Source organism: Leopardus geoffroyi, chromosome D3 (genome assembly GCF_018350155.1).
Source record: "Leopardus geoffroyi isolate Oge1 chromosome D3, O.geoffroyi_Oge1_pat1.0, whole genome shotgun sequence".
In the NCBI taxonomy this organism is placed as follows: domain Eukaryota; kingdom Metazoa; phylum Chordata; class Mammalia; order Carnivora; family Felidae; genus Leopardus; species Leopardus geoffroyi.
The window spans coordinates 28,741,868-28,758,304 of NC_059339.1; the positions used below are offsets into that span (position 1 = coordinate 28,741,868).

Below are 16,437 nucleotides of genomic sequence, written 5' to 3' on the forward strand. Positions count from 1 at the left end.
AATACAGAGAACAAATTGAGAGTTGCTGGAGGGGATGTGTGTGGGGAGGATGGGCTAAATAGGTGATGGGTATTAAGGAGGGCACTTGTTGGAGTGAGCACTGGGTGTCATATATAAGTGATGAATCACTGGGTTCTACTCCCGAAACCAATACTACACTGTATGTTAACTAACTTGAATTTACATAAATAAATTAAAAATAAAAAAATAAAAAAATAAAAATAAATAAATAAATATATATATATATATATATATATATATATATATATATATATATATATATATATTCAAGTTGAGGAACACCTGTGTTTATGCTGAAATATTTCCCACATTAAAAACATTTGCTGAATTTCTCTCCAGTCAGAATTTCTTTGTGATTGGCACATAATAAAGGTTCCTTTCTCTTATGAATCCTTTGATGTTGAGCAAGATATGCATTTACAGTGAAGGCCTTTCCACATTCCTTACATTGATAGGGGTTTTCCCCAGTATGCATCCTCTGGTGTTGAGTCAGATATGCACTCTGACCAAAGGTTTTCCCACACTCATTACACTTGTAGGGTTTCTCTTCAGTATGAATTCTTTGATGTTGATTAAGGTGTGTACTTCTGCTGAAAGATTTGTCACATTTTTTGCATTTATAGGGTTTCTCTCCAGTATGAATTCTCTGGTGTTGAGTAAGATGTGTGTTCCATCAGAAAGCTTTCCTGCATTCATTACATTCAAAGGGTTTTTCTCCAGTATGGATCCTCTTATTTGAATAAGGGATGACCTATGACTATAGGCTTTGCCACATTCAGTACATTCATAGGGTTTTTCTCCAGTATGTGTTCTCAGATGTAAAGTAAGCTGAATGCTCTGGGTAAAGGCTTTTCCACATTCTTTACATTCAAAGGGTTTTTCTCCAGTATGAATCCTCTTGTGTTGCATTAGGGATTAGCTATGACTATAGGTGTTACCACGTTCGGTACATTCATAAGGTTTCTCTCCAGAATGAGTTCTTAGATGCAGAGTAAGTTGAATGCTCTGAATAAAGGTTTTGCCACACTGATTACACTCATAGGGTTTCTCCCCAGTATGAGTTTTCTGATGCAGAGTTAGATGTGAACTTTGGCTAAAGGCCTTCCCACACTGATTGCATTCATAAGGTTTCTCTCCTGTATGAATCCTCTGATGTTGTGTGAGGCATGTACTTTGGCTGAAAGCCTTTCCACATTCACTACACTCATAGCGTTTTTCTCCAGTATGGGTTCTCTGATGTAGAATAAGAGATGAGTCCCAGCTGAACAACTTCCCACATACACTACACTCATGGTCGCTCTCCTGTGTGACATCTTTCATGTTGTATAAGGTGTGTTCCCCTGCTAAAAGATTTATCACAATCTCTGCATTTGAAGGGCTTTTCTCTAGCACCAAATTTCTGATATCTAATAAAATATGACTACCCTGGTTTTGAGCGAGATCCAAACCACAGCTAATGTATTTCCCACATTGATCACGTTTGTATGGCTTTTCACTTGTGTAGATTCTCTGATGATTACTTAGATCTAGGTTATGTGAAAAGATACTGTTGTAACTGTCATCTTTACACATTGCTTTCCCTGAAGGAATTGTACTTTGAATAACAAAGTTTGATTGCTGTCTAAATTCAAATCCATTATCTTCACGAATGGTCTCCTGAGTCAGGATTTTCTTATGGGTAAATGCCATCTGCCCTGGATGGCTTTCTAAACAGCCAAGCAATTCTGGGACTTCTCTGGTGGAGTAACAGATTCTATTTCTTTTACTTTTATTGATTATCATGCCCTGGGAAAATTCTTCAGAAATTACTTGCTTCAGATTTGACTCTGCAGTTCTATATCTGGTCTTTTGGCCTGAAAGAAATTTTTAAAAATGGAGGATACTTGACTATTTAGAGAGACAAAAAGTGTGACCTAGTCAAAGCTACATATAATATGTTACTATTACTTCTATACTTTGATTTTCCAGAGGTATGGTGCTTTGACTGATTTCAAATGTTATGTGAACCAAGAGCCACTGTACACAGGAGCAAGGAAGAAGTGAATAGGGACACACACATGGTTACAGGGGTGCTGGTAAGAGAAATGAATGAGGACTGCTGTTCTGGAATGACTAAAGGGGGCAAACTGGGACTGAGAATGGACAAGGGGGCAGCAATTAGGGGAATCATGGGAATAAGGACCAGCAGAAGAAAAGCAGATCAAGGTATAACCTGAAGTCACTGTGTGCCTGGGTCATTATGAAATGTCACCACTAATCTCTCAGCCTCTTCTCCTTATTTGTCCATCTGGTAAGCTGCCACAGTTAACTTCCCTGAAACACCAATTCACCAGGTCTGTAAGGATAGTCCTCTTGCACCCATTCTCCTGCTGCTTTCAGAGGCAACCCATGATCACGGTTGAATTGACTAGGGAGGTCACAGAGTAAGCAAGTTATGGGCAAAAAGGACTCATGCAGAATCCAACACAGGTGAGGAGGTGTGAGAAGAAACAGAGGAGCCAGGCAAAGTGGGGAGTGATTACGGAAAGTCTTGCTGAAATTAATGCAGCAGGAAGCAGAAAACCATGGTGTGGATTCTGGCAGGTGGTGGACATTCCTAGTAGACTTACCTAACATTCAAGGTAGATTAAGACGGAAATGATGGTGACCAAACAGATGACAGGAAAGGGAGGGAGGTGAAAGCAGCATCACTGACCACAGATGGGCTTCTCTTGAGAGGGCAGAATGCCTGGCAGCACGGGGGGCGGGGGGGGGGGCACATCCAAGAAGAGGGAAGAAGAAAGTCAGTGCAGGGTGGGAGAGGCCTAGACAGACAGTAAACCCCCTGAAAGAGCAGGGCTCATACAGGAGAGGAGCGGGAGGGGCAGGAGGCAGCTTCTGTGCAGGGACTGTTTTGGAGGCAGCTCTGATTTCCCCTGGGGATTTCTCTGTTGTGATTCTAGAAATTTCCAGCTTCCCGGACAGCCTTCTGTGTGAGCCCCCAGGCCTCCTTCCCATCTCTTCACCTGGAGAGGGGTCCCTAGGAATGTCCCTCCACAGCATCCATGGCGATTCGCCTTGCTCCAACTGGGAGATCACATCAGGTTTGAAATCCTGGTACCCTGCCCGAGAAAGATAGGATGCACAGGTGTTGGGGCCAGTGACAAGTGTGTGCCCAGGGCCCTGCCCCCTTTTCCCTGTCTTCAGGACCTTTGCAGCATGAAAGATGGGTGACGCCAGGGTGGGAGTGGGGGCAGCCTCAGCCTCTTGCTTCCTACCACGCAGAGGATACACAGTAGAAATGCCCTGGGTCTGTGTCCTCTGAACATCAAAATATGGCTCCATGGTTCAGAGGCCTCAGGTCTGGATAGAGAAGAGAGAACACACTCCTCATCCACGAACTCATATTGGCAGAGTTGGTGCACAACAGGCCTTCAAGGATTGTTAGTAGACTGTGCCTCTGAGAGTCCAAAACCCCTTTCTAGTCTCTGTTGCATCTTTTAAAATCATACATATTGTCATTATAATCTATTATATCTGTTTATTTAATATAAAAAATCACTTATCATTTAAATTACTTAATATCTCCCCTCTTCCCATCAGCTAGGCAGACAACCTGAGCAGATGACAACTGTGTCCCCTGTCCTTCCCAGGGTGCTGCCTGGTGCTGCCCCCCAGGCCAGTGCAGATGGTGGGCCCAGGGCCACTCTTAACCAGGGAAGCCAGGCTCCTATAGTTCTCCAGCATGACCTCTTGGTACAGTGCCCTCTGAGTGGTGCCCAGATGCTCCCACTCCTCCTGGGTGAATTCTACAGCCACGTCCTGGAATGTCACTGGGTCATGAGGTGTTACACATGGAAGTGTTAGGCATTGGGAATGCCATGCTCAGCATATCACAGAGTGTGGCATCCCGCAGGCAGAGGAAGATATATACACAGAAACCACTGGCTTATATTGTGCCGAACACCAGACGTTTAGTGAGTCTGGTTCAAGCAATAGCAAGACACCAACACTGAGTCTACGACGATACTCTCCTAGAAGTTCTAGTCTGTGCAGTAAGAAATTCCAGGAGAGTAATGACAGCTAGACAGTGGTGAGAATTGCTGGACTATGAGGTCAAGGGCAAAAACAGCAAATTGTAGACGAACCCATGGAATATGCATTTATTCAGTGTTACAGACTGAATTGTGGCCCTTCCTCCCAAGTCATATGTTGAAGCCCCAACCCACAATGTGGCTATTTGTAGATGGGGCCTTTAAGGGGACAATTCAGGTTAAATGAGGTCATAAGGCTGGGGCCCTAAACTGATGGGTCCTTGTAAGAAGAGGAAGAGACACTGGGAGTGTATGCACACAGAGGAAAAGCCATGTGGGGGCACAAGAAGAAGGGGGCCATCTACAAGCCAGGAAGAGAGCTTTCACCATAACCCAGCCCTGATGGCATCTTGATCTTGGACCTCCAGCCTCCAGAACTGCAAGAAAATGAATTTCTGTTGTTTAAGCTGCACAGTTGGTGGTACTTTGTTACGGCAGCTCTGGCAGATTAACAGAGTTGAAACATGTGCATTGAGCAGTCTACTGTTTAGGGGCATATGTGGTAGGACCATAAAGAAGATCAAGAAAAAGATTCCTAGAAATTCCAGGGTAGAAATTATATTTGAAGGAGGAGGGAGAGGGATGTTGTTTTTAAGATGAAGCGATAGATAAAGAGGGAGTATGTCTATTAAATTATTTGGAACAGGACAAGTTACCGAAGAAAGGCTGGTCAGGGCACAACACACGAGAGGGGACTTTGTGCTGTGATGTGCAGAACGATGCCAAAGGACAGCTTGTTTGTGGCTCTGCACCTCAACTGTGTGGGTCTTCCTTCTTACTCTTCCATCTGCATGCAGCACCCTCTCCTGGCCCCTCCTGCTCAGACCCCTGGGCCCTCCCCATCTCTCTTCTCCTTGAATAACTGGGGTCCACAGTCCTCTGTCCTGCACCCACCCAGATCCCTTTCTTCCCCTCCCTGGGGTCTCCCTGTGCTCATCCACTCCTGGGACCTCAGGACCACTCCCCCCCCCCCCCCAACTCCCAGTGTGGGCTTTCAGGTCTGAATACTTGAGTTGTCAGAACAGAGTGAGGGGGAAAGAGGAGGTCAAGGGCAAAGCTGGGCTAAACAGCATCATTTCCACCACTGGAGGACATGCCCTATCCCAGAGAGGTAGAGACCCCATAGGCAGAAATTCCCCAGGTAATAGTGTGCTCATCACCACAGCTGGAGACCCCATGAGTGGTGGGGGGTCTCTTCTCCATGAGACAAAGACTCCACAAGTGGTGGTGCCCACCTTGCCATGAATGGAGCCTCCTCACCAAAGCAGATCCAGTGATGTTGCCCATGGCCCAAGGCAGCAGAAGCCAGGGGGCCAGACCAGGTGTGATGGCTGAGCCACATCATCGCAGGGCATCCTCACCAAAGTCATGAGAGGACAAAGCCTGAGAGATCTGACCAGGGTAGCAGCTACCTCAGCGCCCCAGTCACTGTAGTAGACACCCACATAATCCCAAAATGCACGAGGGCAAAGGGACAAAGACAGCTTGTTCACCAGCTGAGAACATGTCCCCCCAGGATAGTCAGACAATGGCTGAGTAAACACCACATTCTCCTTCATCTGGTTTAGTTCATCCAACAAGTACAAGCTGAAATGTAATCCCAGTAATGAGAATGAACTCAACTAAATACTTACAACTTTAAAATTTTGCAGATAATCAACTTAAGACTTTTTTTAAGTTTATTTATTTGAGAGACAGAGGGTGTGAGTGTGGGAGAGGCAGGGAGGGAGGGAGGGAGGGAGGGAGAGAGGGAGGGAGGGAGGGAGGAAGAGAGAGAGAGAGAGAGAGAGAGAGAGACAGAGAGAGAGAGAGAATCCCAAGTAGACCCCATGATGTTAGCACAGAACCCAACATGGGGTTTGATATCACAAACTGTCAGATCATGACCTGGGTCAAAATCAAGAGTCGAACGCTTAACCGACCGAGCCACCCAGGTGCCCCTCAACTTGAGAATTTTTAAAAGATATTTTTAATTTGTAATAAAATTTTGCAATCCGATTTTTCAAAAGTAACAAGTTACCAGTGTCTATTAAAGTTCTAAATCATTTTAGTTAATAGGAATGAGTCAAGAAAGGATGAGTATACAACATAAATGTTATAAAAAACCACCTGTTCTTCAAATGAAATCCTTACCCATGTGGGCAGGAGGCTTTGAAAGTTAATAAATCCATTTAAAGTTTTAAATGGAGACACAGACACTTGGTTTGGCTGTAAATTGATTCTTTGTTTCTGGTTGAATATGTAAGACAAATATGATGAGAAAATGCAGATCTGTTCGGGAATTAATTTACCCAGATCTTATTGAGTAAGAGCTTCTCTCATCTAGGTTTCATGCTCATGCTAATTCCTTTCAGAAGTTCAGTATCTGAAATAGAAAGGCATTTTTAAAGGTAGAGGTTACTCCCTTAACCATATACTTGAAGAATAAAGTCTTCAGGAAAGATCACAGAGGGAGACTGACATTGTATATTTATGTGTTGATTTTTCCTTAAGAAAAAATGGAATGAAAGAACAGAAACTTTCAGTAATTGGGTAATATAATGAAAAATATTTTGTTGAACATATATTTTTCCAAATATTTGACTATAGGCTCATCTGGAGAATATTAATAATGGCTACCAAGAATCCCTCCCCACCCACCTCCCCTCCAGCAACTCTGTTTGTTCTCTGTAATTAAGAGTCTCTTATGGTTTGCTTCCCTCTTTTTATCTTATTTTTTCCTTCCCTTCCCCTCTGTCCATTTGTTTTGTTTCGTAAATTCCACATATTAGTGAAAAAATGATATTTATCTTTCTCTCCTGACTTATTTAACTTAGCATAATATACTAGTTCCATTCACATTGTTGCAAATGGCAAGGTTTTGTTCTTTTTGATCGCTGAGTAATATTCCATTGTATATATGTACCACATTTTTATCCATTTGTCAGTTGATGGACATTTGGACTCTTTCCATACTTCGGTTATTGTTGATAGCACTTCTATAAACATTGGGGTGCATGTGCCCCTTTGAAACAGCACTCCTATATCCTTTGGATAAATACCTAGTAGTGCAATTGCTGGGTCGTAGGGTAGTTCTATTTTTAATTTTTTGAGGAAGCCCCATACTGTTTTCCAGAGTGGCCGCACCAGTTTGCATTCCCACCAGCAGTGCAAAAATATTCCCCTTTTTCCACATCCTTGCTGAAGTAGGTTTTAAATAAACATTATGACCCCAATAAATATACATGTAAAGGTCAGAGAAGTCAATTCATGAAAGAATAGACACCTCCTTGACTCCCACTTGCACAGAAAGCAAAGTCCTCAGCGTCACCTGTGCCTTGGCTCCAGGAAGAGCTGCAGAGAGAGAGAGAGAGAGGGAGAGAGAGAGAGGACACATGAGTGCCTGCTCCTGTGGGGCTCAAATCTGTCCAGAGAGGATCGCTCACCTCTCCCCCAGCACCCCAACAGGGGCACAAAGGACACGACCACTTGTGCACCTGTGGCTCTGTATTGTGAAGAAACAACAGGGCTTTTTCCTTGGGTTTCTTACCTTTTCTGATCTCTACGAGGCATTTATAGTGTAGACCACTTCTCTCTTAGGACCTTCTCCTCCCATAAAGAAAATTCAAGGCCCAAACGGTTTTCAGTGATGAATGAATGCTATCAAACCCTTAAGGGCAAAATACATACACTCTGTCAGAAAATCGAAAAGAAGGGAATGCTGCCTAACTCACTTTATGAGGCCAACATAACCTTGATACCCAAACCTGATAAATCATTACAAGACAATTAAACACCAATATCAGGAACATAGATACAAAAATTCTCACCACATATTAGCAAATCACTAGTAGGTGTATATATATGCATAAGAGTGTATGTGTGGGTGTATGTGTGTGTATATCTCTCAGTGGAGTTTACCCCAGAAACAAAATGTTGGTTTAACATTAGAACATTTATGTCATTAATCACATTAAGATTGTATTAAGAGAATGAAGGAGAAAAATTGTACTATCAGATGCAGAAAATCATTAGATAAAATTCAACACTAGTTCATGATGAAAATGCTCAGCGAACCAGTAATGAAGTTACTCAGTTGGTAAAGGGCATCTACAAAAAGCACCTATAACTCATATCATAATAAATAATGTTTAAATAAATAATCAACGTTTTTACCCTGATAGGGTAGCTAGGAACTAGGCAAGGACGTGTCTTCTCACCATTTCTATTTTATTTATTTATTTTTTTATTTTATTATATTTTTTTGGGGGACAGAGAGAGACAGAGCATGAACGGGGGAGGGGCAGAGAGAGAGGGAGACACAGAATCGGAAATAGGCTCCAGGCTCTGAGCCATCAGCCCAGAGCCCGACGCGGGGCTCGAACTCACGGACCGCGAGATCGTGACCCGAGCTGAAGTCGGACGCTTAACCGACTGCGCCACCCAGGCGCCCCCAAAAAAAATTTTTTTTTAAATAAATAAAAATAGGGAGAAATAATACTTTCAAATTAGTAACTATCAACCTGACATCTGAGATCATTTTAGATCCTTGCTTAGTACTGTTTCTTTTTTTCTTTTTTTTAATGTATGGAATTGTTTTTTGTTTTTTTTTTTTCAATATATGAAATTTATTGTCAAATTGGTTTCCATTAGTACTGTTTCTATGTGAACATTCCACTGGGCTTACCAGTTTCAAAGTATTATATAATATAGTTACTAAAATAATTAGCATAATATGGCTGGGAAACCCCACAAGAATGTTTGCCAAAAAGTTAAGAGGAGCTCTCTCTGGGGCTTGGGGGATTAATATTAAAAAATTTTTTTATATGTTTATTCATTTTTGAGAGAGACAGAGACAGAGATCAAGCAGGGGAGGGGCAGAGAGAGAGAGAGAGACACAGAATCTGAAGCAGGCTCTGGGCTCTGAGCTGTCAGCACAGAGCCTGATGCGGGGCTCCATCTCATGAACCATATCATGACCTGAGCCAAAGTCGGATGCTTAACCAACTGAGCCACCCAGGTGCCCCTTGGGGGATTAATATTTATTGTGCTTGTTTTGATTTTCTAACACTTCTCTAGCACCTGTGAGTTACTTGTACTGGATGCTTCTTTACAATAAAGGAGAGATATTTTCATCACAGCTCATGAGACCCCCTTACTTATGCCGTTACACAGATGCTGACACTGTCTGTGGATATGCACAAGCTCTTCCCTCTCCCTGTGGGCCTAGTGTGTGCCAGGCCAAGACCCAAACACTTTTTCCATTGGTCATTCAGAACCATGGCCCTGAGGGCAGGCCCCCAACACAGTGCACCACACAAGTGTTCAGGGAATGGACAAATGGACAAATGGTGTCCTGTGACCCAAGTTTTGGACCATTGCTCCAACTACCTGGACACACTTTTGAATCTGAGCTCCTTCCCAGGCCCCCCAAGGCAGGGGTTTTAGGGGTAGGCTTCTCAGGGATGCCCTTCCTGGACGAGGAGAGCTTGTCAGACCCATCAGGGCATGAAAAGGCCATGCTACTCAGTGTTCCTTGGACTCCCAGGGTCTTTTCAACTTCTGTTCGCACTAACACCTTAATCATTATTTTATTAACATTCTTTAACTTTTTCAAAATTGTGGTAAAGACACACGTAACAAAACATCCACCATCTTAACCATTCCTAAGGGTACAGTTCAGTAGTGTTAAGTATATTCACGTGGTTGAGGAACCAATCTCCAGAACTTTTTCATCTGGCAAAACCAAACCTCTGGACCCATTAAACAACAGCTTCCCATACCTCCTCCACTCAGCCCCTGACAACCACCATTGCACTTTCTATGAACTTGACTACTCTAGGGACCTTACACAAGTGGAATCATACAGCATTTGTTATTTTGAGACGAGGCTCATTTCCATTAGCATAATGCCTTCCAGGTTCATCCATGTCACACCATGTGAGGCTTTACCATATTGTCTTGTAGGGATAAACCAGTTTTGTTCATCCGTTCATTTGTGGATGGACACTTGGGTTGCTTCCACCTCTTGGCTCTTGTGACTAATACTGCTATAAACATAGTCTGTATCTCTTTCAGATCTTGCTTTCGATTCTTTTAGATATATACCCAGCGACCATATGGTAGTTTTATTTCTAATTTTTAAAAGAAAAGTTAAAGAATTTTCCAACTGGTTTTCAGTGGCTGCACCATTTTACATTCTCACCAACAGTGCAAAGGGTCCAATTTCTCCACATCCACACTAGCGTGTTGTTTTTTATTAAATTTTTTTTTTTTTTTTTTTTGTAATAGCCAGCCTAATGGGATTGTGGTTATCTTTAAAAGATTCTGATTGTGATACACACACAGAGGGCGTGCAAGAACCTAATATTGGATCAGACAGTTGTAAAGAGAACACCCAGGGAATTCTTGACACAGGTCATGAAATAAATACTAATGGTGTCCCAGAAACACCCCGGGCCCTTGTCCTGGTAACCTTTTCTATTATCATCTCTCTCCCTCACCTTCCTACACTCCCCAGCTAAACACTCTCTGGCCTTTACAGTATTTTCCTTGCTTAACTTCACAGTCACATCTGAAACAATAGTTTCTATTTTGCCAGTGTTTGCATTTGGTATAAACGTAATCATTTTGTTAGTCTTTTTGCTTAACTTTGGGTAGGTAATATTCATCAACGTTCATACAGCTCTCGTTTCTGGGTTCTCTGTATAGAATTTCACAGCAGCAAAATTCACCTTCGGTCTCTTCCAATACAAATCCACAGACAGCGACGCTGTACCTGTCTCCTGGGGCTTTGGGGAAGGGGTCTCCATCGCGCCCCTCGGCAGCGTTCCCCGGACGCGTGGGCAGCTCTGCAACCTCCGGCCCCAGGCTAGGCCCAGAGGCACGGGTCCTGCTCCTGGGGCTAAGGGACAGCCTGCCTGGGAGCCCCGTGGGGTCACACACGCACTTCCGGTTTCACGGTCACGCACGCGGAGCCCCCTGCGCACCTCCAGGGTCGGGGTCAGGCAGGCTCAGCAAGCGTCCCACATTCCAGCCTGCGCTCACGCCCCATCACCCGCGCTCTCCACACTCCTCCCGGGGCTCCGAGTGAGGGGACCAAGGCCAATTTCGGGCTCAGAGGTTTGGAACTAGCGGGTACGGAGAGCTGTCTCGCAGATTAGGCAGACCCGCCTCCCACAGAGATCCAACGACCACCACAAAGGAGCAGGCCAAGCATCGTCGAGGGAAAGTGCGCCTGCGCGGACCGGACACGAACTACAAGTCCCGGGAGCTTTTGTGCTGCGCAGACAGACGACTCCATTTCCCAGAAGGCATCGGGGTCCCGGAGCCGCTCTAACCTCCAGATCCAGACGAGCTTGTAGCACAGCTTTCTGGGAAGTGTAGTTCCGGTATCATGCTGGGCCGGTGTGTTGTGTGTCTAACTGCAGGGGTATCCAGAGGGTGGTACCCAGGAACGTGGAATTATCCTGTCAGTTCCAGGTGGATTTGGGTAGGTCCTGGCCCATGTTCATCTTTGCGGGAAAGGCTCATTCACCTCGCCCTCAGGATACTAGTGGTGGTGGGTGGGCACTGAAGAGTTTTACTAGGCTTCCTGCCCCTGCTGTCCCTAACCTGGGGTCCCAGGAAGGGACGGGGGAAGAAGTAGGGAAATCCTCAGCCCTGTTCTCAGACCCAGTGATCCTGATGCTGGTCCACCCTCAGGAGCAGGGGAAGGAGTCTGGGTGGTGGCCCACCCTTGACACAGTGCTCTGACAATTTCACCCTCCTTGACTTGAACCCCAGCTGCAGCTTTGGCCACAAGTTCTACCCAGCCAGCATCAGCACAGCACAGCTGTGCCCAGGCCTCCCTGCTGTGGTTGTTGGCCTCCAGAATGACCTCTATAAATCTTGTCTCCTGGTAGTCACATCTTTGTGTAGTACCTCCCACACTGAGTAGGGCGGACATATGTAACAAAAATAATATTGTGGATATACTGGTATATGGATTATGAAGCTAGGTCATGAAAGACATTGATTGAAACTTCAACCTTGCTGTCTTGGATCACTCACTCTGGGGGAAGCCAACATCACATCTTAAGTATACTTGAGCAATTTGTGGAGAGTTCCACATGGCAAGAAACTTTGGCCTCCTGCCTACAGCCTGTACTAATTTGCCACCCACAAAAGGAATGCTCTGGGAAGTGGACCCTCCAGCCCTTGGTGACATCTTGACTGCAAACTTATAAAAGACCTTGAACCAGAACAATACAGGAATAGCTAGATATGGGGTACAATAACACAGGTTTATTGTTTTAAGTCACTAATTCAGGGGTAATGTGTTGTACAGCAATAGATAACAAATACAGATAAGAGTCAATAAAACCTTGGATTGCAAGTCACTGTTCTGCGAGTACTCCCCCAAACTTGCAAACATTTCTAGTAAATTTTAACTTGATAAACAAGTGATATCTTGCAATACGAGTAGTACATGACACTGAACGTCACATGATCACAACTGAGCCAATGGTTCTTCTCTCTGTCTCTCTGTGTGAGATTGTGAGTGGTCATCAATGCAATGTCACATTTCCACGAAATCCTCAAAAGGAGGCAAAAGCAAGTGTCATTGGATAGGTTCCTTGTTAAAGTTGTGCAAAAAGAAAAAGATTTCATTGAGCCAATGGATAGCAGTGATTCCATTAGACATAATGAACGTAATTCTAAAAAAATTAAAATAATTTTTAAAAAGGAAAGAAAGAAAGTCGTCCTACACAATAACCCTCCTCTATCTTGTCTCCCTCACACCAGCCATGAAGGTTTTCAAAGGTAAGTGCAGGTTAATTTATCTTTTTATATCTTGTGTTTTCTTTATTTTGTATTATATTACAGTATTTTGAATTACGTGAATATTTTTGGGTTGTGGAACGAATCATCTGAGTTTTCATTATTTCTTATGGGGAAATTCGCTTTGATATACAAGTACTTTGGATTATAAGCATGTTTCTGGAACAAATTAATGCTCTCAAACCAAGGTTTTACTGTATGTATAATTAATGCAGATAATTATATCCACTATTTAGAAATAGGATGCTGTGGAAACAAAAACTGGAATGTGGGAGAAGTTTTGGAACCAGCAAAGGTCAGAAGCCAGAAGGACTTTGATATGAGTGGTAATGAAATCATGATTGCCTTTGAAGAATCTGTTAGATGAAGTCTGATGGTCTTTAAGGATACTTCTGACGATGGGACGCCTGGCTGGCTCAGTCAGAAGAGCATGTGACTCTTGATCTTGGGGTTGTGAGTTCAAGCCCCACATTAGGAGTAGAGATTACTTAAATAAGTAAATACTTTTTTTTAAAAGGATACTTCAGACGAGAGCTTAAAGGAAATGGAGGAAAATGTCTTTTAAAAGTCAGAGACGGGAATCCATTCTGCATAGTGGCAGAAAGTTTAGCTACACAGTCACCTGCGTGACTCAGAACTCAGTAACTCAGAAAGTAGAAAATGTACCTAATAAACTGGGTGATCTAGCTAAAGAAGTTTCCAGACAGTGTTTAAGGTGCTTCCCTTGCTTTACTGACCAAGGACAAGTGAAGTTCAGTGAGAATGTCAGAAGCATGTCTTTTGTTTTTCTCCCTCAAGTCCCTCAAGCAATCAGGGCCAGGACATGATGGTGAGGGGCAGGCAGGTCTCCAGGCAGTTCCCACTTTCGTCTTCTTTTCCACAAGTCCTATTGACCTGAACACTTTGGGGTAAGCCCCACGTGAGAAAGATCCTCCCTGGGCTCAGGGATCAGCCTCTACTCCCCTTCTCCCTGGGAGCAACTCGAAAATGAACAAAGAAAGAAAGAAAGAGAGAAAGGGAGGAAGGGAGGAAAGGAGGGAGGAATGAAACAAGAGAGAAAGAGAGAGAGGGAGAGTGAGGGAGGGAAGAAGGAAGGAAGGAAGAGAAAGATTGGAGAATAAGGTTTAGTTACCTCAGACATCACAAAAAAGCGATTAACAGTCAACAATGCCTATTTTTATTTCTCCTTGATCAAAAATATGCCCGCCCATCTGGATGACTGACATATGTCAGAGTGTCTGCCCTGCCCACACCTGGAGAGGACCCCCTTTCTTGGCTTTGGCTTTGGGGGCCAGAGTGGACACCTGGTCAAAGACAGCCAGGCCTGATTCCCAAGCCAACCCCCCTGCCCCAGCCATGGACTGGGAATTCTCATGGGAGCAGCCAGTGTGCCCAGTTGGACTGAGGGTCCTAGAGGACAGTGGGGCCAGGAGCCATTACAGGCTCCCACAAGGCACATGGGGGAGGAGAACCCATGCAGTCCCAGAGAGAGCAGGTCGGCACAGCCCTAATTCCTGCAGGCCCCGTTCTCAGCTCCAGCCGCCCGCGTACCTTGGCTCTACTTCCTGCCACTGAATTCTATGATCCTCTCTTGAACCCCCACAGTGAACTGTGCCTGTCTTGAACTAGGCGGAGACTCAAAGAGCTCTGTGGGAGATCATCAAGACAGCTACCAACGATTCCTCCTATCTCCATATATACAGGCTACATCTCCCTGCAGGAGGGCGTTCTGTTGCTGTAAGCAAACCACCCTGAATTCAGTGATGTAAAACAACTACCAGTTTATTGTGTTTGTGGATTCTGTGAACCAGGAATTAAGATGGGGCATGGGGGCTCATCCCTGCTGCACAATGACTGAGGTCTCAGCCAGGTAGACTGTCATAGTTGGAGATGACTCAAATGGTTGGGGGTTGGAATTATCTGGAGGCTTTATCGCTTGCATGACTAGCACTTGGGTGGGAAGATGCAAAGATGGGGCTCAGCTGGACTTTCAACTTGAGAACCTAATCACGGTCTCTTCATGTGGTGTGAACTCCTCCCAGCATGGTGGCCAGGTTCTGGGGAGCGCTGACTCAGTCTTGGGAGCCACACAGCATCACTCCCACCACATTCTGTTGGTGAAAGCCGTCATAAACCATCCCAGATTCAGAGGGACAGGGCACAGAGTCTACTTCTCAATGTGAGGTTTGTCAGAAAGTTTATGGCCATTTTTATTTATTTTCTTTTTATTGTTTTAAATGTTTTATTTATTTTTAAGAGAGCACAAGCAGGGGAGGGGCAGAGAGAGAGGGGGCAGAGGAACTGAAGGAGGCTCCTTGCTGACACCAGTGAGCCCAATATGGGGCTTTGAACTCACAAACCATGAGATCATGACCTGAGGTGAAGTTGGACATTCAAACAACTGAGCCACCCAGGCGCCCCTGGGGCCATTTTTAAAAACCACCACAGTTTGCTCTTTGACCAAAAAGTATTTACATTCATTCTTCCTACATGCAAAATACACTCACCCCTTGCAAGCCCTGCCCCCAAGTCTTATCCTATTATGGCACTGGGCTCAGGTTCAAGGTCCAGAATCTAAATCCAGTATCTAAATCAGGTACAAGTGCAGGTAAGGCTCCTTGGATGTAGTTCTTCATTTGACTTTGGGTGTGACTTCTCTTGATCTGAAGACGTGTAAATGAAAGAGATGTGTTAGCTGTACCCCCCCCCCCCCACCCAGCTTTTGATGGAGGGACAGGCATGGGATAAATGCAGTCAACACTACCATTCTGATAAAGTAAAGGGTGGGTCACAACACTCACCATAGCAACCACACCATAGTGACTCTAACATCCAGCTGAACACATGTTGTCATTTCTTTTTTTTAACGTTTATTTTTATTTAGAGAGAGGGAGAGTGCATGCATGTGTGAGCAGGGGAGGGACAGAGAGAGAGGGAGAGAGAATCCCAAACAGGCTCTGCACTGTCAGCGAAGAGTTCAACTTGGGGCTCCATCCCACAGGCCACAAGAGCATGACCTGAGCCGAAATCAAGAGTCTGCTGCTTAACAGACTGAGCCACTCAGGTGCCTCTGTTGTTTCTTGATTGAGGTCCAATCCTCCTTCCTGGTGCTGATTCCCTATAGCCCTCATTCTGCCCTCTGAGGCATCCTTCGTTTTCCATAGGAAATAGCCTGTGTTCACACCTGGTTAGCTCTCTCAGGCTGCTTCCTGCCCATAGAAGTTTAGGGATCCAAAGGCACCTTTTCATTTTGGTCTTTCTGTCTCTTTAAGTCCAAACTGATATAATTATTGTAAAAACTTTGTGGGTCTCTTATGTATCAACTAATAAATGCACTTCTTTAGACAAAAACCAAATGCCTAAAAATCTCAACACAACCAACCCCTTTTCTACCTGAGCTCCATATGAAGCTACTGTGCAACATACCTTTTAGAAGATCTTAGAGTATCTTAGAGGTCATATTTTTTAAAAGGGAAGACATGCAAAGCACATCCTTAGGAAGGCGAGATCCCGGCCGCATTCTTAACCCTGGCTTCATCTC

General features: G+C 44.4%; 1 protein-coding gene and 1 long non-coding RNA gene across 2 annotated transcripts; both read right to left on the reverse strand.

The window, feature by feature from the left end:
• Nucleotides 1-228: 228 nt before the first annotated feature.
• LOC123587910 (zinc finger protein 79-like) lies at nt 229-4,073 on the reverse strand. Its single transcript, XM_045457990.1, has 2 exons — nt 3,027-4,073; nt 229-1,874 (listed from the first exon to the last, which is right to left on the reverse strand). Exons 1-2 carry the CDS (start codon nt 3,343-3,345, stop codon nt 937-939), a joined length of 1,257 nt encoding a protein of 418 aa, XP_045313946.1. The 5' UTR covers nt 3,346-4,073; the 3' UTR covers nt 229-936.
• Nucleotides 4,074-13,409: 9,336 nt separating this feature from the next.
• Nucleotides 13,410-15,842, reverse strand: LOC123587460. The gene is made up of 2 exons (XR_006707327.1): nt 15,404-15,842; nt 13,410-13,866 (listed from the first exon to the last, which is right to left on the reverse strand). It is a non-coding gene; the product is annotated as an uncharacterized LOC123587460 (long non-coding RNA).
• Nucleotides 15,843-16,437: the final 595 nt, after the last annotated feature.